Genomic DNA, 26,367 nt, shown 5'->3' on the forward strand with positions numbered 1-26,367 from the left:
GAGCCTCAGAAGCCAGAACACTGTGTTCCCAGGAGGAGCCAGCAGCCGGTGATGGCACACCCCGGCACCCAAGACTAGCAGAGACTGTGGGTTGGCAAACACGGAGGCTGCGGAGAGTTGGGGAGTAGCTGCTCCACCGGAGCACTGGGGACTGACGCCCAGCTGGAGTGCGAGGCGACAAGCACAGCTACCACTTGAACCTGGAACCGCCAGCTGCGCCAACACACAGGGTCTTGTACAGCACACCCTGTAAATGTATTTCCTCTTCCTTAGGATTGTCTTAGTCACATTTTCTTTACTGCGGCTTGCTTTATTGTAAGAATAAAGCATATGGCACATACGGCCTACAAAATCCCTGCTAATCCACTGTTCGTGTCACTGGTTAAGCTTCTGATCAATAGCAGGCTGTTGGTAGTTAACGTTTGGGGGGAGTCAACATTACGTGTGGATTTTCGATTGCAGTGGTCAGCGTACCAGACCCCTGCATTGTTCAAGGGTCAACCGTATACAAATTCTTTGATGTTAGGCCATGAAGGAAACAAAGATGCATGGTAGCTGGAAAGATACGTAAAGGAAAGAGAGTTTGTCAGACTTTTTTCCCATGAACAGGATTAGTCCATCCAGTAGGAAAGGAGAAATCAGTGGTTACTGAGGGTCCTGCCTATTGGATATTCGTATCTCCTTCCAGTGAATTGCCTGTTCATATCTTTGCCCATTTCTTATTGCTGTTTATCTCTTTCTTGTTGATGTGTAGAAGTTCTTATATATGCTGAATATGAATCTTTTATTTGTCATTTGACTTACAGACTATTTCCTTTGGTCTGTAGTTTATCTTCCACTTTACTTCTGGAGCTTTTTGTCCAAATGAAGTTACTAATTGTAATATCAGATCTGTCTGTGTGTTGTTGTTGTTGTTTTTCTTTTACGGTTGGGCTTCATGTGTCTCATTCAGAATCCTTCACTGCTCTAAGGTCATAAAGATGGTCTATGTTTCCTTCCAAATCTGTTTCAGTCTTGTTTTCACATTTATGTCTAATCCATGCAGAGCAGATTTGTGAGTGTGGTATGAGCCAGATTGCTGATTTATCCTCGTTTTCTTGCCCCAGCTCCATGGAGACAGGCGGGGAGTGGAGCAGGGCCGATCAGGTGAATGACGAGGACAGCCCTTGGTCTCTGCTCCCCTCCTGGCTCCCCATTATTCCCTGTAGGATGGCAAGTCCTTGCCGGTCTACCCAAACCTTTGATAAAGGGACAGGCTGCTCTCTGCTGTGCTCTGAGTTAACAGGAAAGGGCCACCCTACATTTGGGATGAGGAGACCAATGGACGGCAGTGTCTCCTGGCCACAGGTCAGTGTCCCATCACACCAGCTGCCCTGTGGCCTGCAGCATGTGGGAGGGTTGATCCTCTGAGGGGCCATGAACCACAGGGCAGGACCAGTTCCTGGGGGTGCGTACAGCAGCTGGCATGCACTCTGAGTGGCTGGTTTCTGACAACGCCCCTGGAGGCTTTAGCTTTCAAGAGAAACAAAACATCTAACAGCAGTACCTCCCCCAGGAAGAACTGGTGACTGAAATGTTTACAAATTGCTGGTTGGGGGTCAGGGGTGTGGTAAAATAATAAAGATACTTTGGAGAACAATTAGTAAGCTATATTTAACACCTGCACTCTCCTCTGACCATGACAATGACCCTCTTGCCAAGCCCGGGGAGTGTCTTCTTTAGTGAATGAGGAGCTGAAGCAGGAGACAGGGAAATGCCACCTCCCCCCCAGCTAGGGAGACCCTGATGCCTGTCCAGTCCCTAGAGATAGAGCAATGGGGAAAGGAGGTCCCCAGAGACATGGACCCCACATTAGGAGGGGCTGGGATCAGGGCACAGGGTTCCAGCAAGAGCAGTCAGAGAAGACACTCACCCATCTGTCTCCCAGGCAAAGACCATACTGGGACTCAAGGGATAGGAAGCTTTTCACTCCCAGATCACCTCCTGGTAAGCCTATGCATTCTTTGCTCCCAACCTGGCCTTTCCAGAAGACCTCAGTGCCACAGGATTCCCTCACGTGGGGTCTGTCTTGTCTCTGTCTTGTCTGTTAGACAGTGATGAGGGACAGTAGTTTTATTTTTTTATAAGATTTTATTTATTTATTTGAGAGAGAGAGAGAAGACAGAGGAGAGTGTGAGGGAGAAGCAGGCTCCCCGAGGGGCAGGGAGCCCAATGTGGGGCTCGATCCCAGGACCCTGAGATCCTGACCTGAGCCGAAGGCAGATGCTTAACCCATTGAGCCACCCAGGCGCCCCTCGACAACAAAGATTATGTTACCCTATCAGACTTCCAGATCAGAGAGAGGCCGCCTCTGAAGACAAAGTTCCTTTAATAAACTGGGAAGAGTTTCCTTGGGTTCTGTGAGCTACTCTAGCAAATTAACCCAAGGAGGAGCTTGTGGGAGCCTCCAGTCTCGGGGGTCAGTCAGACGCACAGGAGACAACGGGGCTGGCACCCGGTGTCTGAAGTGACAGAGTGAGCAGCTTATGGGACTGAGCCCATAACCTGTGGGGTCTGCAGGTAGATGGTATCAGGTTCGAGCTAATTGGTAGGACCACAGCTGGTGTCACAGAGAATTGCCTGAGAGACACTGCCACACATCTGGTGACCACAAGTGTCAGAGTGAAATGTTCTCTGTGAAGGCGAAGGAGATACACAGGGAGGAAACACAGTGGGAAAGAATTGTTTTTTTTTCTATGAAAAATCTGAGTTTTTTAACTTTTTTCACAAGACAAAAGTAAGATACAGGATAATCAGTAAGATTCCAGAAACTTGATCCTCTTTATTTTTTAAAAAATATTTTATTTATGTATTGGGGGGGGGGGCACGAGCAGGGGAGGGGCAGAGGGAGAAGAGAAGCAGCTCCCGCTGAGCAGGGAGTCCAATGTGGGGCTGGATCCCAGGACCCGGAGATCATGACCCGAGCAGAGGCAGACGCTCAACGACTGAGCCCCTCAGGCGCCCCGTATGCTCTTTAGAACGGAAGTGCTCGGTCCGTAGCAGGTCCCCTTTCCTGAGAAGGGGCTGCCAGCCGTTCTCTTTCAGCCTCCAGTCTGGTGCTTGTCAACAAGTTTGTGTGGTAGGCTCGGCGCGGGTCGGGCACTGTCCTCCTGCCAGAGGTACGGTGACAACGGACGGTGAGAGACAAGGACAGAGATGGAGATACAGAGGCAGGCAGACAGAGGGAGGCAGAGACAGAGGTGGGGTGTGGGGAGGCACCCGGGGTACTTTATTCAAGAGAGCGCCCGTTTGTAGCGAGCTCTTGGCCCTGCCGGGGGCTCCCTTTCAGATCAGACAGAGGCCACCTCTGCCGACAAAGGTCCACCTCCCTCCTGGAGCCTCCAAAAGCATGTCTGGGCATGTTCCTACTTGTCAGGAGGTCTGCTGGACGTGCAGCGGCCACCTCAGGGCACCTGCTTCACAATCAAGGTTTCATGATTAAAAACAAAGTAACGTTCACTTGCCAGGCTTTTTCTTTCATTTAAGGGTGAGAGGAAAGGAAAATGCTAGAAACCTGGGAACTCCCGCAGAGCAGAGGGGAAGGAAGCTCCTGGGGAGGCTTTGAGAAGGAGAAGCTCTAGAGTCCGGGGCTTTCCCGGCAGCATGGGCTGGGCCCGCGGGGGAGTCTCCCCAGCCCAGCCGAGCCAGTGTCCCAGGGCCGCCCTGACCAAGCCCAGCAAACGGGGCTGAGGCCGCTGGCGCCTTTGCTCTCTCGCGCTGGAGGCTGGTGGGGGCAGGCCTGGGACGGGGGGCCGGCTGCAGGCCCCCCAGCCTCTGCTGCTGCTGGCCATCCTCAGTGTTGTCTGCGTTCTAAACTGCACCAGCCGGGTCTCTGCCTCTCCGCTCCCGTGGTGTTCTCCTGAATGCACCTGCGTCCAAGCGTCCCTTCTTTAGAAGGACAGCAGTCCCACTGGGTTAGGGCCTGTCCTGCCCAATCACTATGATCGCATCTTAATTAGTTACGTGGACAATGATCCCCTTTCCAAATAACGTCACATTCTGAAGGCCTGGGGAGTGAGGCCTGTAACACATGATGGGGGGCGGGTGTAATTCAGCTGCAAAAGGGGAAGTAAGTGGTGCGGACAGGGTGGGAGAAGCCTCCAGCAGAAACATCCTTGGTTTCGAGGGCTGAGTGGACAGCCGTGGGCAGGCCCCGGCAGGAAGGGTGTCAACAGGCCAAGGGACAGATTCGGGACTTGGCTCCCGGGGAGAGCTTCCAAAGCGCAGTGTGGCACCCCCTGTCACGGCAGCTGATGTGGGAAGCACGTGAACTCATGTTATTTTGTGGTGTGTTTGTTCCCAGGCGTAGGGAGAAGATGTAATTGGCACTTTAAACTCGTTGATGTTTTCTTTATGAAGAGAACATGAATAAAGTTGGTAATTTTAAAAAGTGGACCTATTTTAAGAAAATTATTAATAGCACAGATCCTGTGGGATAGCAAATCCACCAAGATGTGGTGAGAATCCCCATGGGGTGGCATCCGAATCATGGTCGTCCAGGAAGCTGCTATGGACCGAATGTCTGTGTCTCCCTGAAATTCATGCCAACAGGATGCTGTCTGGAGGTGGGGCCTTTGGGAGGTGATCAGGGTCTATGAGGTCATGGGGGTGAAGCCCCGGTGATGGGATTAGTGATGGCAGGAGAAGAAACACCAGAGACGTGGCTCCCTCTGTACCAGGTGAGGTCACAGCAAGAAGATGCCTTGTGTGTGCCAGGAGGACCCCCCACCGCCCCCCAGAACCGGCCGTGCTGGCTCCCTGATGGCGGACTTCCGGTCTTCAGAACTGTGAGAAATTCATTTTTGCTGCTTAAACCCGCCAGTCGGTGCTAGTGGTGACGGAGGCCAGAAGAGACCAAGCCCCTGCTCTCGTGTCCAGTTTTAAGTAGACTGCCCTTCTCAAAAGATGGGTCTGGCCACGTGGATGAAGGGGTTGGGGGGGCAGGGGAGAAAGCTGCGTGTCGTCCAGCCCGAGGGCCCCATCGGAGTGGGCTGCCCACGCAGAGCTGCAGGCGCGGCGGGGTCTCCCTCGGAGCCCGCACCCCCCCTGGCGTCCTGGCGAAGCCCCGCCCGAGTCCCGTGCAGCTCCCCGCGTGGCCCATGGCCTGGGTCCGTCCTTCTTCTCCAGGCTCAGCTCTGGTGTCACAACGTTGACTGTGTCCTGCTCCACGTGTGACCACAGCCCTTCTGATGTCCACGCAACGTGTGGGCCCCTCTGTGCGTCCCGGCCTGGGACATGCCTGCGCCTGCGCTGCCGCGTTCGAGCCGCTCCTCACGCAACGCCACCCCCAGCGCCGAGAGTTCCACGGATTTTGATACATTGAGTTTTGAGTCTTCCCGTTTCCATGTCTCTGAATCATATCCTCAAATACCAAAGTCTGCTTATGTTAAAGAAAGACTATTACTCAAAAACCTTGTTCAAGGACGCCTGGGCGATTCAGTCCATTGAGTGGCTGCCTTCAGCTCTGGCATGATCCCAGGGTCCTGAGGTCGAGTCCTGCCTCAGGCTCCCTGCTCAGCCCGGGGCCTGCCTCCCTGCCTGCCACTCTGCTTGCTTGTGTGCTCTCTTTCTCACACACAAATAAATAAAACCTTTAGACACAAACAAATAAACGTCACTCCGTGAGACGTGAAAGCACGGTAGAGTGGACTCTACTCAGAGACTATGGCAGTGGGAGCGGAAAACCCACTTGTCCTTGCAGCAGGAAGAGAGAAGGCTCTAAGTGCAGCATGGACAACTTCTTTACCCTGGGCTGGGCTGGGGGGGTGACCCAGGGTGGAATGTTACTAAGACAAAACACCAGGGCCCGCAAACCAGCTAGATCTGGCTAAGCCCACGCGGCAGGGGTCTTGCTGAAGGCAGGTGGCCGGGAGCTGACCCCACCTGGGGCAGCCTGGGAGGGGTGAGGGACTTGATCAGATACCAAGGACTGTGGAGTACTGGGGATAGCAATTGTAGCTAAACCAAGTTAGCAGGAATCTTACTAAAATTGGACAATGCAGACACAAACACCCAAGGCCTAAAGTCTAAGCCTAGCTGAAATTCAGGGAAACTGGAGTAGAGTTTGGTGAAAGAGAGAATGTTCTCTCCATATTTATGGTTATTTTGTCAAATAAATCGAAGCACATAAGTAATGAATCTAGCTCCCCCCGCCCTTTCCCCAGAGTTTTTCAGGAACAAGAATCCCAAAGAAAATCTGTAATTGGTAGTAATAATTGGGCAGAACTTGGGGCCAACCAACTAGAACACTGGCATTTGGAAGCCCTTATAATCCTCATATCCAAAGTTACCATGCAGGGACCCATCATGATATCTGTGTTGATCTAGTTCAGCTACGTAAATACTTACTCCGTCCTAGTACTCAGAAAACCAGAAAGTCACGGCATTCTACATATGGTGCCACTCTAACCTACTTTATTTTGCTAAGCCTTAAGGCTCTTAATGCAAACTAAATTCCAAGGGTAAAAAAAATCTAACTGGTTTGGAAACTAGGTCTGGCTATTATTCTCAGCTCTGCCCCAGGTACCAGGTTTGTCCTTGTGCAAGCGCTCAGCTTCTCTATGTCTAAGTTTTGTACACCTCAGCTGGCACAGTAAAGAGGGGTCGTCCCTCCCCGTCCATATGACAGATGACAAGGCATGCTCACGTCCTTTTCAAAATGGGGGCCTCTTTCCCAGGAAGGACGGAAGTCATCATCAGGGTATACACCTTACGGGGGTAAGCAGATGAAAATTAGCATGGTCTATGCAAGAAAAACGGCCGGCTTCTGGAGTGGACTGGGCTGGCCATGCGTGGACACCATAGTTCCACCTTTCTGGTCCAAAGGAAGAAGGTATTGCTTCAACTCTCGAAATATTTTCTTTTTAGTATTTTTCCTTCTTGCCTCCTCTAATAGCCTGTAACCCCCTGAGACAGACAGAGTCTGTCTCATTCACACCTGCCACGCACGAGGGATTGCTCCCTGCACTGCACTACTTCCTGCTTTTGCTCACTTAGGGGCCAGGAGCACCTGCCCAGGTGCCGCATTCACACGGTCGTCCGCGTTTGTTGTGCGCCTAGAGGCCCGCGCTGGACGCTTACACCGTAAATCGGCAGTTTCCTCCGGTAGGCATCAGGCGGTCCACTCCTGCCTTATTAGAGAGTGGGGCCCGGTGGCCTCCACCGCGCCAGACCTCCGGCTCCCTAGGAATGACCCGGATCCCGAATTCCGTGAAAGACGGGAGGGAAGCGTTGCAGGAGGAAAAGAATAGGCCCAAGCGACACCACACGGTAAGAAAATACCCACGACTTTGACGGCGGTTATTCCTCGACAGTGCATGACTGATTTTCACGGATGACTCATTACCATTAGAAAATCTGTTAGAAAACTGATTTTCGGCCACCGACGGAGGATGCTCCCCCGTTCAGCCGGCGGTTCCCGCGGCTCGCCCGACAGGCAGGCGCCTCGCGAGGGCGGAGCCGAGCGGGACTCGGGCCTCCGGCAGGGTCCCCGCGGACCGGTCGGGACAGTGCGCGGCGGGGGTCTGGACGGCGCAGGCGGCGGAAAGCCGACCCCACCGGCCGGGCCCGGGGTTGGGCGCCGCGGCTCCAGGATGCCCAGGAACCCCGGGATCCCCGAGCTCCCCGAGCTCCCCCGGCTCCCCGGGCTTCCCGGGCTGCTGCCCGCCTCCTAGTCAGGGCCCCGCCTCCTGCCCCGGCCCCGCCTCCCGTTCCAGGCTCCGCCGCATCCCCGCCCAGCTAGGCCCGAGCCCTGGCCCAGACCCCGCCACCTACTCCAGGCACCTGCGCCGGACCCCGGCCCCGCCAGGTCCCGCCTCTGACCCAGGCCCCGCCCCCCGACGCTCTAGGCCCCGCCCTCAGCCCCGGCGTCCACGGGCGCCGGCCTCAGACCGGCGCGCGGCAGGCCCCGCCCCCGCCCCGCCCCCGCCCCGCCCCTTGCGCGCAGTGCGCGCAGCTCCGCTCTGCAGCCCGCGGGACGCGGCGGCGGCACTCGCGCTCCTTTGTGCTCCGGAGGTGGCTTCTCGGGTGCTCGCCGCGCGTCCTCTCCCTCTCGGTCGGGTAGCCCGAGCTCTCCGGTGGCGGACCATGTCGACGGCAGGAACGGGCGCAGGCGTGGAGGCGGGCTTCTCCAGCGAGGAGCTGCTGTCGCTCCGCTTCCCGCTGCACCGCGCCTGCCGCGACGGGGACCTTGCCGCGCTCTGCTCGCTGTTGCAGCAGACGCCGCGCGCCCACCTGGCCGCCGAGGACTCCTTCTACGGCTGGACGCCCGTGCACTGGGCCGCGCACTTCGGCAAGGTGGGCGCGGGCGCTTTAAGGCGCCATTTTCCGCGGCTTTCCCGTGGTGGGCCGCGGAGGGCGGGGGCCGAGGCACGGGGGGCGCGGGGACTGCCGGGAGCGCGGGGCGGAAGCGGGGTCGGCGGCCCTGGCGCCCCCAGCGAGGGGTTCGGGGCGCATGTGCCGCGGCGCGGACGGCTGGGGGTCCCGCGGGGGCGGGCGCGGGGCGTGCCGGGAGCGCGGGGCGGAAGCGGGCCTCGCGGCGACGGCGCCCCGAGGAGCCCCGGGGCGCATGTGCGGCGGCGCAAGTTTCAAACCGCCGCCCCTGGCGGAGGCAGTTGGCGCCTGCGGCGGCCTGGCTCTTGGGGCGGCGGCGGCTGCGAGGCCGGGCGCTGCGGGCGGGGGAGCGGCCGTGGCCGGAGTCGGGCGGCCCCCCCGTGCAGGCCACCGCGTCTGAGGAGTGCTGGAGTCCGGGGCCGACGGGCTTCTGGAGCGCCGTCCTCCTCGGGCGGCCGTTCCTAGCGGCCCCCGCGGCTCCGAGAGCAGTGCTCGCCCGGGGGGACCGTGCGGCCGCGGCACCGGCAAGATCCGAGAGCAGTGCTCGCCCTGGGGGACTGTGCGGCCGCGGCGCGCGCAGGAAGGGGCTGCCTGGCCGCCGCGTGTCTCGGGACGCGTGCGCTCCGGGGCCGCGAGACCCGCAGCCTGACCCCCCCCCAGCCCCCCGAGGCGGGGTGTTCGTCCCTGAGGTCGGGGCGACTCAGCATCTGCGGTCTCGCGTGCTGCGCGCCGACAGCCTCCCGACAGGCAGGCCGGCACGTTGCCTTCGGTCCTCCCTTGGAGCGCGACGCGGTGCGGTAGGACGATGCGGTTCGGCGCTCGCAGCCTCACTGCAGTGTCCCCTCTGCGTGTTAGCGGCCTGGGGTGCCTGCGGGTCCCGCCGGGTTGGAGCCGGAACCGGCTCAAAAACGCGCTTGCTGGGTGCGGTGCAACAGTAAGGCGAACCCCCCGAATTCAAGGTGGCAGGTATATTTCTGTGGGTCACCAGGTCAGCCGTGGGCACCAGATGTCCCCAGAGGCTGTTCGGGATTGGGCCGGGAGTGGGGCTCCAGGGTCTCGGGAGGCCCCTCCCACCCGGGGCCCGGCTCCCCTGTTTGTACCTGCGCGAGGCTTGCCCTGTGCTGGGGCCTGGGCGGGAGCCAAGCTGGCATGTAGCCCTTCATGAACGTTCCCATCTTTCAGGCTGGCTTTCCTGGAATGCGCCGGCCGCACCTCGCCTGACCCTTTACGGGAAGGAGGCATTATTTAGTCTCTGATCACACTGGCTGTTCCAAGCTGTCCTGTGGAGCAGTGTCTCCCCCAGTTTCCTAAAGCAAGCCCCAGATCGAGGTCTGGGGAGCTCTTGCTGGCTCTTCGTAAGTACCAGCTTTTGGCAAGCCCGCTGATTTTGATCCCGCTTCATTTATTTTGGACTTGAAACCATTGGCCTTGTCATTACCATGGGCACTTTTACTGCCCCCCAGTACGGGAGGAATGGCGACAGAAGGTGTGTCTCCTTATCAGCCATCCCTCCCAGATTCCCTCCTAGTTCCTGAAGCCGGAGATGGTGTTGAACCTGCGTGCTCCTGGCACCAGAGTACGTCTCCCGCAAACGCGGATGGCGGTGACCTATCCCTTGCAAGGAAAGGCTGGAATTGTGGAAAGGACAAGACGTGCAGGGTGACATTGGGTGTGACTGTTCTTCCTCCAAGCTCTGTCCTCTGGGAGAGGATTGTTGGCCCTGGAGCTTTCCCACTGCTCCGTGCCCCGGGGGGAAATGGGCTCAGTGCCATCTCAGGACGTGTGGGCAGAGCAGTGTCAGTCTGTGGACAGCGGGTCTCGTGGGACAGCTTCTGGCTTGCTGTGGGCACTTGTGGCGTGTGCAGAGCTCCTCCAGCCGGAGGCCGGCTTATCATCCGTGCCTGGCTCCAAACTGTCATCTTACCACATGCATGGTCCCCTCAGTCCCCTGGGCAGCCACAGCTCAGATGTGCTGTAGGCCTTTTCCTTTCCAGGCAGGGGGTGTTCAGGGCCAAGGGTGGGGGGCCGTGCACCCTCGCTCTGCACATGGGGACTGGAGGATGGGCCTCGGCCGAACTCTCCTTGAATGTGGCATGTGTAAAGGTGTGCAGAGCGCCCTTGTGTACGGGCGAGAATGGGCTTTCACTGTGGTGTTCACTGCGGCTGCACCGCTTTTAATGACCGGTACTGGTTTTGTCTTGTGGCAGGGCGCATGAAAGTGGCAGGACCCAGTTTTTGGTAGTTTTTTTTTTTTTTTTTTTCTTTTTTTTTTTTTTTTTTGAAGAGGACACAAGGGGGGGGGGAGGGGGGGGGGGGGGGGTGGAAGCAGGCTCCCCGCTGACCAGAGAGCCGATGCGGGGCTCGATCCCAGGACCCTGGGACCATGACCTGAGCTGAAGGCAGAGGCTTAACCCACTGAGCCACCCAGGTGCTCCAAGACCCAGATTTGATGGAAGTCTTGGAATTTCAATCTTTGATTTTTTCAGTTGTAGGAAAAACAGAATATTTAAAACATCTGTGGCATCAGTGTTTTTGACTCTCTATTCCTGTGTACCAATTTTTTTTTTTTAACCAGAATAAGGAAAAATATTTTTTCTTAATGCTTTTTTAAAATTTGTATTGGGAAGGAATGACTTCTGTTGTTCCCTTAAGCAGAGAAAATGCCGGGTAACAAAAAATGCCACTTGTCTTCATCATAGACTTGAAACTGTTGGGGTAGCATGTGCAAGTGTACGACATTGACACGTGTCGTCCCCCTCCTGCCGTTTTCGCAGCTGGAGTGCCTGATCCAGTTGGTTAGAGCCGGGGCCACGCTGGACGTTTCCACGACGCGCTATGCACAGACCCCTGCCCACATCGCTGCTTTCGGGGGACACCCCCAGTGCCTCCTCTGGTTGATCCAAGCCGGAGCCAGCATTAACAAACCGGTAAGGGCGTGCCGAGGACTAATGTGGTCTTTATTTTCTGTTTCCAGTTATAATGACATGGTGTTGAGTTTTAAATGGAGGCCCTAATTAGAGTTTGATACGTTAACCTCCGGGCTAGCTGGGATTTGTGTGTACGGAGTCACTGGTGGCCAGGAGGCCCTTCCGCAGCCGTGCTCTCTACTCTGAGAGCCCTTTGGCCCGTTCCGTGACGTAGCGAGACCCACGGCGACCCGAAGTGGTTTGCCCACGTCCCTGCTGGTGACTGAAGGTGTCTGGCCCGGAGCCCAGATTTCCTGGCTCCCCTGCCCACGTAGCGGCTCGGCTTCCCTTGCACACGCCGCCGTGAGACGCCCGGATGCTGGCAGAGGGGTCGGGCCACCGTCTGCCTGCCTCGGTTAGCACGGCGGCTCCTGGCGTGGACGTGTGCGCGCCCGGGCGTGCGCCAGCTTCTCGCGGGGCGTGTCACCGTTGCTTTCACTTCCTCGAAAAAACCTCAAGGAGAGAGTTTCGCTTCCTGGGGACTTGTATGGACACGTGTGTGAGTGTAGCTGACTCGGGAATGTGTGGCCGGGGGTCCCAGCGGAGACCTCGCCCCGAGGGTGGACTTGCGGAGGGGCTTGTGCCTGCGGCTCTGCAGGGCCGCCTTCAGGCCGTCCCACCCACTTTCCTCGTTCCCTCTCACCTGTCTGCGTTTGCCTTTCCTGTCAGTAACCCTCAGGGGCCTGCCCTGTGCAGCACAGCGTGTGTTTCCTCTCTGCTTCGCTGTCTTTCGCAAGATTCACCCCTTGCTGGTGGTGACCAGCCCCCTCCCCCCCGGTACTCAGCGGCCACCTACGGGGCAGGGCTAAGCACATGTCCCTGTGATCTGTGTGTTCAGGGGCTGCGGGCTCTCAGCCTGTCCCCACCTGCCCTTTCCTGACGCTGCCTCCTCCCTGCCCCGTCCTCCTGGCAGAGCACCCTGGGGCCCCGAGGGTGCCGTGCTCACTTGGCGCTGCTCCCTGGCCTGGGGCAAGTCCTTGCGCTCAGTGTCCTTGTTAATTAAGTAGGGATAGTCCACAAATGGTGGGGATAGATGATATGGACCTTTAGAATATTCTGTTGGTTTTTTTTTTTTTTTAAAGATTTTATTTATTTATTTATTTGAGAGAGAATATGAGCAGGTGCGGAGAGGGATGGGGAGCAGAGGGAGAAGTGATTCCCCGCTGAGCCCAGGGCGCACGGGGCTCCCCCAGGACCCTGAGATTAGGACCTGAGCCCGAGGCAGACACTTCACCTCCTGAGCCCCCCAGGTTCCCCTCTGGTGGTTCTGCCTTTCAGAGCATCTAAATCTAGAAGCTTTTTCTCTCGTGCCCTGGGACAGCAGCCCAGTCTCTGCTCTGGACTAGGGGCTGCCACTCTAGGTGGTCCCATGTGGGGCCCTCTGCGCTCTGCTCCCGGCACAGGAGTCCCCAGACCCCACCCCTCCCAGCACCCCCAAGCCCTCTGGCATCCGAGGCTGTCACCCGGGGTCACTGGGCGTCCGGGCACGACTGCCGACAGGGTCTCGGCTGGGGTTTGCACGTCAGCTGTCACCTTGTGTGGGGCGTGGCAGCGGGCCTGCTGGGACAGGCCCCCACTGACCTCGGAGGTCACAGCAGCCCTTGTGTTAGCTCCCCCTCCCCCAGTGTTGACTCAGCCTGAGGTGGACGGTTTCTTGTCTCCCACACAGCCTGTTCCAGAACTAGATCCAGGATTTCCTAAACCCATCTCCGTGCGTGCTGTTTTTCTGGACCTGCCCTGGCATTTCTTCTCCTGCTTTAGTTCCCACCCACCTTCCTGTCCATCTTCTGGCCCAGTGGTTACCGTCATCAGTTCATTGTTCCCAGGTCTGAAAGAGATTGTGTTTGCGGCCTCCACACTTGGCGCGAGGGGTCGTCTGGAGCCTCCATTTACCCCCAGAGAAAGGAAGTCCGTCTCCAGGAGATTTATTCTCAGTGGGTCTGTGGCCACGACCCACGGGCCACAGTCCTGCAAGGAATACAGGCCACCGTCTCTTTACTCCCATTCTAGAATTCTAGGGTTTTGGTGACACTGGTCCCTCCTCTAGCTTCTTGTAGCCAGATTAGAAGTCGACTTTTCTGTAACCGCTGTTCAAGGTGACCTGCCCGTCTTCAGACTCGTGGCGCAGCTCCCACTTTCCCCTGTTACTCAGTTTGCCCATAGTAGTTCTGGAAACACACTCCAAAGTAGTTGGTATTTTTGGAATGTGACTTGTCTGGGCTGGAGACGTGAGTAATTAAAAAGGCTCCTGGTCTCGCCGTCTGGGCCGCGTGTTCTTTGGTGCTTGTCCCTCCCCTCCCGGCTTGAGGGTGTTCTTGGAGGGCGCGCAGGAGCAGTTTGGTTTCCTCCTCTGTCCTGTTACTGTCCCACCGTCTTGTTGAAGTGATAGAGAGACTTTGACATTCCTCTCCTGCTCTAAAGATAGCTTTAAAACCCTTTTCTGTTTCTGGGGGTGGGAGACATCAGAGGCTCTGCCGCCTCCCGTCAGTGTCCTCCGCACTCCTCCTGGCAGTTCTCAGGTTCAAGTGTACTTGTCCTGATTACATTCCTCCTGTCCCCTCCGCACCTGTTTGGGAGGATGGGGTAGGTTTTTGCTTTGTTAAGAAGCTGAGGGGCGCCTGGGGGCTCAGTCAGTTGAGCGTCTGCCTTCGGCTCAGGTCATGATCCCAGGGTCCCAGGATCGGGTCCCGCATCAGCTTCTTGCTCCACGGGGCAGCTGTTTCTCCCTCTGCCCCTCTCCCTGCTCCTGCTCTCTCGCTTTCACCGCCCCCTCTAATAAATAAATAAATAAGCCTTTTAAAAAAAGAGAATCTGAGTTCATTCATTGGATGGCTCCCCGGGTAGCCACGTGGAATTCTGTTTCTTTCTTCAGAAACGGGTTCATTCTTACTCTGAGTGCACATCCCGTCGGGCTCACACCTTTCTGTCCAGGCGCGCTGGACTGTCTGAGGTTCCGTGCTGCCCGAGAGGCGGCGAGCACGCTTCTGCTGGGCTGGCTCCCTGGGACCTGCCCGTGAGCTCGGGTGCGCAGGGCAAGGGGCTCGGCTGTGTGCTGGTTGATGGGTGAACTGTCCTCGTGCCATGCGCGGTGCGCCCCCCCCACTTTGTCATGGGGCAGCGGGGGGGCTGCTCTGCTGCCAGGCTCACCTTCCAGGGACCGGGAGGTGTGATGACTCGGGAGCGGTGCTGCGGGGCCAGGTGGGAGGTCCTGCCTCCGTGTTCCCGACAGAAACGACTTCCTCCTTGATGGCTGCGTCCCTCTCCCGCTTACAAACCGGAGCGCCTGTGAACGGCAGCGCGTTTCGGACGTTGTCCCGCTCATACAGCGCCATCTAACTCACCTTCACTGTCCTTCCCAGCGCCGCTCGCCTTCCCTGCCTTCTCCGGCGGTGTTCCGAAGCGTGAGTCCTGCCTTGCTGCGGCCTTCCTTGGGGTCTCTGGGTGAAGTTGGCTGTGTGTGGCCCCAAGTCCTCTTCCTCCTATTCGTGGTTCTTTGACCTCAACCCTCCTTGTCTAAATTGTAGGCGTAATTAGGACTCGAGGTGCAGGGGGCACTCCGTGTGTAGACCAGACACTGGATAGTGTGTGCTGGTCCTTGGCCTCGGTTCCCTTTTTTAACCTGTTAGACGATCATTGTTCTGGGTTTTATATACGACTCATTTGTGCTGAGATCCACCATAAGATGATTTCCCGCCGTCCCTGTGGCGTGTCCGTGCTGTCCCCGCTAGAGAGGCCCCATGATTCTCTGGTCTTGATGCAGGGACTCAGGAGAACGCGCCCCTTCCAGGTCCGACTTTGATTTTCCGCCCCGTGTCTCTGGCCACGTCAGATCTGACTTGCATGGTGTTTGGTCTCCAGGACGGATGAGGTGCTCGGTCTGTGTCCTTATCTTCCCTGAAAACGTCCGACTCCTGTTGGATCTGATGCCGTGTGTCCTTCTGTTCTTGCAGGACTGTGAGGGCGAGACCCCCATTCACAAGGCGGCCCGCTCCGGGAGCCTGGACTGCGTCAGTGCCCTGGTGGCCAATGGGGCCCACATCGAGTAAGTGCCTTCGCGTATCCGTCCCGCAGAGACGCGGTCGGGGCGCTGCGCTCATAGGCGGCTCGTCCTGAGCAAGCGGCGGCCCTCCCGGTGTCTCCGTTAGCGGGACAGCCCCGCATGGTAGGTCCGCTGGTGCGGGTGCAGGCTCTGGTGCGGGCTGACGGCTGGCGGGGGGAGCTGCTTCTCAGCACCCCAGGCTTGTTGCCGCGACAGCGTGCGACGACGGAGAGAGCAGTGAGCTAAGTACGTCGGAACCTGGCATTGTTGACTCGGCCACTAACTAGTTGTGTCACCACGGGCAAGTCGTCAGACTTATCTTGCCAGTGTTCATTTCGCAGTGAGGCCCTTGCATTGGATTAGAACATCTTGCCGGGCCTCTCTGGCCCAGCCCTGGCAGACAGTTAGCTCTGCTAAGTTGCGATTTTCTCATCTCTTAGCAGATGTGAGAACCTTATGGTTTAGAGCCTATTAGCCTCTAAATGATTTATCACTACTTGTAAAACAGATAAAACAGAGCCCTATACGTTAGAGACTTCAGACTCCCTCTGAGCCCTTGAGGCCGGGGACATTATTATAGTCTTGTTTTATCCAGTTTACGTGAGCTAGTTCTGCGTGGCTTGATGGAAAGTGTTAATGTTTCAGTGCATGAGTTTAAAGATGTGGGCTTATGTGCAGAAGTCGTTAGCCAGCCATGGCATTAAACGTTTATTTTAGGTGTTAAATTCATTTGTATTAACTTGATCTGAAAGATTGATATTGTAAACATTTTTCTCCCGCAGTTCACGGCATTAACACAATGGATGCGGTTTTTACCCTTAAATGTTGATGTAAGGTCTAGAGCTGTGATAACCTGAGTAACTATGATGTCAGCTTTTCTGTTTTGAGTGTCTTGAATATTTCTTAAAGATTAATTACAGACCCCACGCTGTTCTAATTGGAAATGTGAAAATCTAGACTTTGGGAGAAGTAAACCCACAGAACTAACCTAGTTTAACCCTTTGGTTTCCACTTCATTGTTTTGACTTTGTGTTAGAACAGATTTGTTGAAAACGGATCCTGGGTAGCAAACCATGTAGCTTAACTAATGCCACGCTTAATGCCGGGGGCTGTCTTCGGCTCCTAGGATCTTAGCTTCTGTTTCATTTAAGTATTGTATCGTTCAGTCATTAGTTTGGGCTTGGATCTTTTATTTCCGTAGAAATCTGGTCCTGTAAGTACGCCCTGTGTTAACTGTTACATTGCAGGGCACCTCATGATTTCGTATAGCTCTGACTTCAGGTAATGTAAGAACGCTGGATCATACGAATATGTATTATGCAATTTGAGACGACTCTCAATGGATTGCTTCAAAGTGAAGTTATATGTGCATTTTCTTTAACTGCATTTAAATAAAAAACTCAGATCTTTAATTTTAATAACAAGCTTTGATTATGAAATACAGAGTCCTATAAGATCAATAATTAGCTTGTCATTTGTTGAAATAATAATTAGAAATGGACCTTTTTAATGACTTATTTTTCTAAACAGTCGTCTAATTGATCCTGAACATTTTACTACTACATATTAGCTCTCTTCATTTCAATGACTAGCTTAATGCTTTGAGCCGATAAATATTTATCTCTATATCCTTTTTTTAATAGGTGTCTTTCTAAAATAAGAACCTTTTATTTACAGTTCTGTCCTTGGTTACAGGACCCTCGAGTGTCTCTTTCCCACCAAGTGTGACTGAGCCTGGCCTCGAGTGCCGGGCTGGTTTTCCTTCTCCCTATGAGAGCCACTCCCTCGAGACCCTGCACTGTGGTGATCTCCATTGCCTGAACTTCAGATGCTTTTTAGAAGAAATATTTAGCCTGAGCCACCTAGCCAAAAGCGATTCTTTAAATTCTCAGTCTTTGGCCTGGAGACAGAGCACAAAGAATCAACTGTACGTGTGCTTGCTTAGTGGTTCCTTCGTTTTAACATCTGGAGAAATCGCCAGTTTTGCTGGGAAGCTAATTTGTAAATTGCTTTTTGATGTCTGTTCTGTACATTTCTATAGTTTAACACTTTCAGCCTACCTACAGGTGACAGTTGAGTCCCTCAAATTACGATACTTCGAGCTGTCCTGCTTGTACTGGCCACGCGGTGCAGAACCGCCCCAGCGAATACAAGGCCGCGTTGTTTTCTTCCGTTTCGTGCCTTAAGACGACCGAGGGGCGCGGTGTTGATTTACTTACCTAAAGTGATGTATGTTTTTTCCAGTTCACAATGGGCCAGATTATTAATTCTTCATATTCCACGCTGTAATGGGAACCTTTCCTTTTCCTGTGAAGAAATCGAAAGCTGTCTCCTATCAGTATTTTGTCACACTTGGTGGTGATTATTAATTTTGTTATTAATTCCTACTTTTTTTTTTTTTTTTAATGTATCAGCTTCATAAAGTGGCCAAAATCTTAAGTTGCTGCTTTTTTGGTCACTGGGTAGATAATGATGAGGGCAAGCGTGCCCCACGTCTGTGGCTAGAGTGGTTTGTTGTGTGACTCACTTGTCGATAGAGGCCGCATCTGTACGGTGAGGCATGTCAGCCGCTGGCCACCGTGTGTAACATTTTCTAGCACCACACGTGAGTATGTTGATGGAGTTTTTTTTTTTCCTTCTCTTATTTTACATCTCGAGTTTTGGTGCCAAGTTTTCTTTTTCTCGTGAGGTTTTGTTTCTGGCTTCTACGATGGTCATTGTCGTTTGCCATTGTTGACATCCCACAGTAAAGCTCCGTAGGATGGAGTGGTACTTCTGTGACCGGGTTCAGGGTTTGCATACTTTAAACTTCCGGAAGCTCTGCAGACTCTTGTCATTCTCGTGCTTTTCAAGCATGGCCGGCACCTTTCAAGTTCTTGAAAGTGAGGTTGTCCCCGTCCTACATTTGGCTCGTGTGACGGTTCCGTCTGTCCCTGCAGCCACTGCCGAGTGCTGTCCCCTCTCAGGGGTTTGCATCAGAGGAGAGGCACAGGCTAACCTGTAAACCACCATTGCCTCTTCTTTCTTTTTGATGATTAAATGAGTAGCAGTGTAAGAATCTGCCTGTGTGATTTTGGAGAGAGCAAGAAGACTTGCTGTTTGTCTGCTGATAATTAAGACCGTCCAAGTACTGACATGGTAAACTGTAGATTCCAAGCCTCAGATTATCTTTATTCTCAGTATCTGGGCATCAATTAATTTCGGTTACTCTGTTTTCTTGATGGTTAAGTGAATGTTTCCGTATCAACGAGGTATTGAAATTGCCTTTTTTATGCCTCTGAGTAGAAATACAGGGACCAGTGGGATTTAGAGTGAAACCACCGTTGGCTGGGGTTTCAGACAGATTTGCGGGCCTGTTTCGTGCCCCGCCACACGGGTGCTGCTGTTGAGTGAGGTCGTGGCAGAGTCTCGGAGCAGCCCATAGGAGAGCGTTTCCGTGGAAGCCACCGGTTCCATGGCGACCGGCTCTTCAGATGGGCGGCTACTGCATTCCAGCTGAACTGGTCTGACCCCGCGGACAGCTCCACCGGTCATCAGATAATGGAGAAGCATTGGTAGCCTGACGTAAGCCAGTTCAGTGACTCGCTCTGGAAGCATCCTTCTTGCCCAATTTAGAAAACAGGCACAGTTGGCTGGAGTCACAAAGGTCTAAAATGTGATTTTAATGGATTTTGTTTTAATGTCGCAAAAACATCTACACTACCGAACTTTGAGCCATTCTCAATGGAAATTGAATAGGTTTAAATTGGTTTATCATTGGTGGTCACGTTTACGATCCAGCCCCGTGTTTACGATCCAGCCCCGTGCGCTTACCCAGAGAGCCCTCTGGAGGCAGAACTCCCTTTAGGGCATTGGCTGCCTCGAGCACATGTCATGTCCCCTGGGCAATTTGTTTGTAGCTCCTGCCCCAGGCCAGATGTAGCGCACGCTCCCTGTGGTAGCCGTTTCTTCACTCGTGTTTGGAACTTGTGGTTTCTTTTCATTGGTTCCCGTATTTGCCCCTAAGAATAATAGCCTGTGGGTTTTATTGGAACTGTAACTCTGAACTGGTTTCTGACTTTGGGGTTTCTGACTTTGGGGCACCCTCCTCCCCCAGACTTGGCTCCCTTACCTCGGTGTCACTCCGGCAGACGTGTCCCGTCTTGCTGGTGCCTGGCTCTTCCCCTTGTGCCGGAGAAGCTGCTGGCCTGGGGCAGGAGGGGCTTCCCCAGACAGCTCTGAAGCACTTTGCGCCCACCCGGCGCCCCTGGAGCTGTTAATGTGTGTGGAGTTTTGATTCATTTCATAACACCTTGAGTAACATGGACTCGGATAATTGTTTAATTGCTGCTTTTCTAAACGGTGCTTTCAAGGAGCCAGTGATTTCCAAATCTCTTTTTCCTCCGCTAAATTATCGTGGGAGCACGTGAAGCATTTTATCAGCCCCCCTGAAATGACACTCTTCCTCTGTTTAACGTATGCAAACATGATTGGGGTTCACTTGCAGAGTAAAACTGCCCTCAGCGATGTTGACCTTGAAATGAAAACTTGGCACCAAATGTATTCAGGTAAATACTTTAAAAAATAGTTTCTTTCTCTTGTTATCTGAAGACTGTACTTAAAGTCTTCGTAATTTAAGAGTTTGGATACCAAAGGGTTAAAAATACATGTTTTTCTTTTACTGAAGAAATTTTAGATGTTTGCTAATGTTGTCTGTACAAATGGACATTTAGTGATTTTTTATCTTTTTTTTTTTTTAACGATTCCATGTATTTGCTTATTTTCATCTAGGAATAGTTACTAATGTATTTGAGATTCAGCATACCAAATTTTAAAGTACCCAGAATCGTGAGTGAATGGTTTTTAGTCCATACTGTGAAAATTGTGTTGAAATATTGACATATTTAAATGGGCTTCCTGCCGGAAGTGGCTGCAGGTGGAAAGGCAGCGGCGTGGAGCCACAGCGGCCCCGCGCACCGACCGCGCCTCTGCACCCCGTGTGTGTCTATGTACTTTTAATCCAAATGTTGCCTGCGAATATGTGATCCCTTATTATTTCAGTGTCCTGTGTCATGAACCATTGCCCGTTTTAAATCACAGAGAAGATTCTGAATCTGTAAAACCTACACGTGTCAATGTCTTACAGCTACGTAATTCGAATTGACTTGATTTTTTCAAGTAATCCTAGAAAGGGGGAGCATTCCATATAGAAACCGCTGAGAACTGCCACAGGTGCTTCTCCGAAAACCTTACGGTTGTGGCATTGAGTGCTCAGTATGGCTTCCTCTCTCCACACGGTTGAGGTATTTGTTGCGGTGATTGGTTTTAATGCTAATCTAGGAATTCAGATATAGAGTCTAGATTTGCATGCTTTGCTTACCCTAATTTATGATACCTACCTTTTATTTGTAACTAACAATAGTTAAGTTGAGATCAGAATTTTAACAGAAATACTATTTATAGAAAAATTGTGGCTATCTTTTCATTGTCCCATGGCATTAACAAAAAGAAAGCATCCTGAAGGAGATGTGACGGCTCAGATGCTACACGTGATGTTTCGCTGATTGCCTGATCCGTGGTTTCTCAAATTAAAGGAAAAACTGTTCCTACTGGAACGGCTTCTCGTCTCTTCCAGGGGCGTGACACTGTAAGTGGAGAATGAAGGACTAGCTGGCCACCGGGGGACATTTGTCTCCAGGTGCTCTAGGGGAGGGCCCCTCAGTACAAGACACTTGAATTGTCTGTTCAGAACGTCACTGCAGAAAGCACAGTATCTCAGCATTTGCGCGTTAGTCAGTAAAGCTTAAAAAAGTAACAGTTTCTTTGCCAGTTACGCAGCAGAAGACGGAAGATTGAACTCACAGTGACGATTTTTCCGTGTCTTCCGTGTTTCCACACTGCGCTTCGGGGACAGTGCTAGGCTCCCCGGGAGGACATGGGTGGCTTGCTCTGAGATCACTTTCATAGTCTCTGTGAGTGTCCCAGGAGCTTCAACCCACAGGTGCCGGCGCTGCGGCAGAGTGACCCCACCCCCAACCCCCCAGAAATTTTGATCCTATCAACTCTTTTTTTTTTTTTTTTTCTTTAAGACCGTTGACTTTGGAAATTCAACACACTAGACCCACTTTGAATATCAAGGTGATCGATGTCTAATTTTTAAAATCTCTGCCCAGTTTCAAAGATTTTTCATCTGGATATCAGAGCGGGTGAATGGAGAGCTTTTAGAAACGACCTCACGGCGCGTCCACGGGGTCCTCGTCTTCCAAAATGGACAGAGGTGAATTTCGGATCACACGTAGTCTGCGTTCACCCAAGTGCATCACACCGAAGATGCGAAATTCAAAACCATATGCTTTTTAAAAAGATTTGGCTAAAAACAATGTGTATGCTGCCATTACTACCCCGGTTTCCATGTGAAGTATAGGTTTTGAGAGTATTTCTGAATAATTTCTTACAGGTACTTTAGAATGTTCCCTTTGGACTAGCGTGTGTAGACTAGTTGAGACTGACCCCAGCCCCACACCTGGCCTTGAGAGGAGCGCTCAGCGGCGAGTGCGGCGCAGCCGTGCCCCACGGGCCCGTGCACACCGTAGGGTGAAAAGCGCTGTGCGGGGCTGGCACGGTCGGGTGAGTGGCCAGGCTCTTGGTTTCAGCTCAGGTTGTGAGATGGAACCCTGAGCCCCACGCAGGCTCCTCACTCAGCCAGCGGTGGGGGGGCGGGGGGTCTGCTTGGGATTTTCTCTCTCTCCTGTCCCTCCCCCTGCTTGCGCACACTCTGTCTTCCTCTCTCTAAAATGAATGAAGTAAAAAAGTACGGTTCCAGACCTAGCGCGGCACGGGGATGGGGAGCCGTCCTGCCCCCGTCCAGGTCGCAGTCCCAGCCTCTGACTGTCAGGAAGACAAGGGAGGGAGCTGAGTTTTCATTTCTGTTTCAACTTGGAACACCAAAGTTTGGCTTGATAAATTGATGGTACGTTGTCACCAGGGTCACGGTTTCAGCTCTTACAGCAACAAAATTGAAGCACTCTGGAACGAGCTGGAAAAGAGATCGAGAGAGCTGAGCCTCTCGTTAAAAAGTCCAGGTTTTGAGAACGATTCCATTTAATGATTCCTTATTCTAGTCCTTGATGTGGAAACCCACGTGATTTTCAGACTCTGAGGCATGTTTGAGAGTCCCCTCTGCTTATTGAGCTGTGAAAAGGTGGCTTGAGGGAGTCCGGCTGGTGAAGGCCATTTACGTCCCTCATCGTAAGCACGTGGCCTGATCGTAAGACACCAGAACTTTTTTTTTTTTTTTTTTTTTTGACAGAGACAGAGATCACAAGTAAGCAGAGAGGCAGGCAGGGGAAGGGGGGAAGCAGGCTCCCTGCTGAGCAGAGAGCCCGATGTGGGGCTCGATCCCAGGACCCTGAGATCATGACCTGAGCCGAAGGCAGAGGCTTAACCCACTGAGCCGCCCAGGCGCCCCGACACCAGAACTTTTAACAGAAAACACACAAGTGGAATAGGGACGACTGTCCAGCTGCTTTCGTGTGCTCTCAGTGGCTTGTACTTTCCCTCTGGACGTTTTTCTTGGTACTTAACATTCTGTGATTTAACTGATTCGGCAGCTTTTAAAAGTTGTTTGTCTGAATTGTGTAGTACAGAAGATTTCTAGAAAGAGAGCTTTGAGGAGCCCGTGGACAGCTACGTTTCATAGAAAGAGAGGACCGGTTAGCAGGACCATCTTCCGGTCACGTGTTACTCAGCGGATCCCGTCTGCTGATGGTTTGTGTGTGGTGCGTAAACTAAGAATGATCTGTACCTTTCAGTGGTTGAACAAAAATCAAAAGAATAATTATTTTCTGACAAGTTAAAATTACATGAAATTCTTATGTTCATGTCCACGAATGAAATTTCCCTAGAACTTAGGCTTGCTCTATTGCTCCGTATCGTCCGTGGCCGCCTTGAGGCCGAGAGGACAGACCTGAGTGGCTGTGAGCAGGTGTGTCCCGGAGAGCCAGCGGTCGGTAGCATGTAGCCCTCCGAAGGGGAAGCTCCCGCCTCGGGATCAGCGTGCCCCAGTGCTCCTGTCCGGGCAGTGTCTTAGCGTGCGCTCCACAGTGTAAGCAGAGCAGAATTCGGGGCTCGGATGTTTGGCCGGGTAGACGATGGGAGGGTGACAGTACGTAAGTGGGGAGGCCTGTTGGTATGTGACCGAATCGGGTGTTCGGAAAGCCTTTGGCAGGAGAAGAGCGTGAACCCTATGTCGTGTACATTCAGTGCTCAGTGATAAGGGAAGGAATATACGGTTGACCCTTGAACAATGGGGGCCTGAACTGTGCACGTCCTTTCACGTGTGGATTTTTTTTTTTATAAATGCAGTACATACTGTAAATCTATTTTCCTTGTGATTTCCTTAATAACAATTTCTTTTCTCTGGCTTACTTTATTGTAAGTATATAGTATATAATACGTATAATGTATAAAATATGTTCATCAACACTATCCTATCAGTACATGTTCTGGATGACAGTAGGCTCTCAGTGGTAAAGTTTTGGGGAGTCAGAAGCTACAGGTGGGTTTGCAGCTGCACAGGGGTTGGTACCCCCCAGCCCCTCCTTGTTCAAGGGTCTGCTCATGTAGCTGGAAGTCTGTAGCTTACTGGGAGCAGAGAGAAGATAGCATGCGTCCCTGTTTCTGATAATCCTGTAGGGACAGTGCCAAAATTATTAGCTCCTAATGAATTGTTCCACAGTCATCTTATGTCCCAGATTCTGCTCCTTTGTCTTCTAGAATGTCTCGATCTCCCTTTTGGATCGCTCCTGACTTCTCGTCCCGCCAAGGTGTGTGCGGACCAGCGTCTGTCCGGTCTGAGCCATGAGTGTTCCTTGCCTGCTCCGTCCGCATGCGGGGCACACATGGTGTGGGCTGGCCCCAGTCCTTCTGTTGAGTTTTGAAGTCTGAAACTCACGTGTGCGAGTGTTCAACGGTCGGGGGAACCTTGCCTTCCTGTCCCAGGTCCCAGCACACGCCCCCACCCAAAGGCGGGCCGTCCCCAGAGTCCCTGGAGGTCAGCACCGGTCGGTGCTTGTTTTTCTCTGAGGCTGTATTTCCTTGGGAAAACAGCCAATTGCTGTTCTGACCTAAGTCCGGTCTGGTGTTCTGTTTCTGAATGGAAAGTGAAGGCTTTGAGTGTGTGTTGGAAATTCTCCTCCACAGCTTGAGCCTTTCAGCTGCTCTGTCAACGGCTCTGTTTTCTTCCGTGAGGTCGTGGCGGCGGATGCCAGTTCAGACCATGTGGCTGCTCTCCGTCATCCTCTGGGCTGCCCGAGAGTCCTCCCTCTCGTCCGCCTGGCTCCGTGTTCTCGGATGCTGGAGAGCAAGTCCCTATTTCTGGGTAGAGGTGATCATTTTATAAACTTGGCGTATGTTCCAGGCCTTCATTTTTCCAAATTTTGAAGAATTAGACTTTTTTTTAATGTGGCTACCTGTTGCCCTATTCACATTTTTTTTTTAAGACTTTATTTATTTATTTGACAGCGATCACAAGGAGGCAGAGAGGCAGGCAGAGAGAGAGGAGGAAGCAGGCTCCCCGCTGAGCAGAGAGCCTGATGGGGCTCGATCCCAGGACCCTGAGATCAGGACCTGAGCCGAAGGCAGAGGCTTTAACCCACTGAGCCACCCAGGCGCCCCCACATTCTTGACAGAGTAGACCTTTCTGAACGATGGAACTGGGGGCGGCCCCTGAAAATTAAAAAACTCACTCAGCTGAACACCCAGCTTACTGTTGTCATATCAGGAGCATGACAGCTTCGGAAACTAACTGTGTGGTCACTTTACGTACGAGGAAGTGACGTAACGTACGAGGAAGTGACGTAGTTCACGCTGTCCTAATGTCGGCGTTGCCTTTCCACTTAGCTCCTCCATCACCATCAAAATAATACCTCGCTGTAGAATACTCGTTAGGGTTCCTAGACCCGAAATCGGAGTGGCAGGTCTGGGCCCCAGTGGTTCTGCACTCAAATAGGAAACTTGCTGGGGTTTTGCGATTCTCAGGTCTTGTCTTTTTTGTATCTGATCAAACCGAGTTTGGGCTTTGGCCTGTCTCCGACATGTAGGATACATTTCTTTATCTTGGGCTTTAAAGAGCAGAGACATGTTAGCGGTGATCTAAAACTGTACATGTTTTTCATTTCTCGTTGGAGCATTAGGTGCATGAGGGCTGGAAAGGCTTGTTGTTCTCTTCACGGTGAGAACTCCCGTCTGTCTCTGCCGGGCGGTCGTTACTCCACGTTCACGTCCGTGCCGGGAGCAGGCCTCGCCGTGCTGCGTCGATCACGCGGTGAGACCGCAGGCCGGTGGCCTTGCTCCGCCGCGCGGAGGCGGAGCCGGCCCCCGTCTGGTGCTCACACCCGCACTCCATCGGCCTGTTTCCCTGGCTCGCACTTGACCTCGCGGGGCAGGGTGTTCTTCTTGTCTTGCCGTTAGTATTTAGTATTTCCTAGTGGAGGTTTGCAGGTGGCTCTTTCATATTTGTGGGATTCAGGTGGCTCCCTTCGCCTTCTGCCAGCACCTCCTACTCTAGTTTGTGTCTTGGCTGCTGTAGGGGACCCCAACCTTCATCTGTTGGCGTGGCCGGCCACGCGAGCTGCCGCGGTGCGCACTCTGAACAGTGATAGGACTTCCCCCGCCCCGGGACGGGACCCCAGGAATCCCCTGCTCAAATGCTCCCGATGCCAGCGTCCTCCCACCGCAGGCTTTCCGGAGCAGGCCAGAGAGCCGCACCAGACCCACAGACTTGGCTTCTCACATCTCCCCCAGTGGTAAGTTCTCTGTCGTCAGGACCTCCTTCTAGACCTCCACTTACAGTGTCACGGGCTAGCATCAAATCTGGCTTGTCGGTGCGCTGTTTTGAGGAAGCCGATTGTTACGAATGCCATGGACAATTCCAGTACATGTTTGTTTGTTATGATTTTACTCGAGCTAAAGGAATGGGTTATTCCAGTTATGCAGATAACGTAGAATTCAGTT

General features: G+C 53.3%; 1 protein-coding gene across 6 annotated transcripts in view; it reads left to right on the forward strand.

Annotated features, from left to right (window-relative positions):
• Positions 1-8,003: 8,003 nt before the first annotated feature.
• The window catches only part of ANKRD10 (ankyrin repeat domain 10), a 31,052-nt gene continuing 12,688 nt past the window's right edge, over positions 8,004-26,367 (forward strand). Inside the window, exons 1-4 of one of the 6 annotated variants that reach the window (XM_032881038.1) lie at positions 8,004-8,334; positions 11,145-11,297; positions 15,287-15,378; positions 26,093-26,159. In XM_032881038.1, the coding sequence (XP_032736929.1) occupies positions 8,125-8,334; positions 11,145-11,297; positions 15,287-15,378; positions 26,093-26,159 (522 nt within the window). In that variant the 5' untranslated portion in view covers positions 8,004-8,124. Of the gene's footprint in view, positions 8,335-11,144; positions 11,298-15,286; positions 15,379-17,619; positions 17,734-21,427; positions 21,632-26,092; positions 26,160-26,367 lie in introns of those variants that run through there. The other 5 variants (XM_032881033.1, XM_032881034.1, XM_032881035.1 and 2 more) reach the window with 5 other exon arrangements.

The sequence above is a fragment of the Lontra canadensis genome, unplaced genomic scaffold (genome assembly GCF_010015895.1).
Source record: "Lontra canadensis isolate GAN:19392208 unplaced genomic scaffold, GSC_riverotter_1.0 scaffold73, whole genome shotgun sequence".
Taxonomy (NCBI): Eukaryota; Metazoa; Chordata; class Mammalia; order Carnivora; family Mustelidae; genus Lontra; species Lontra canadensis.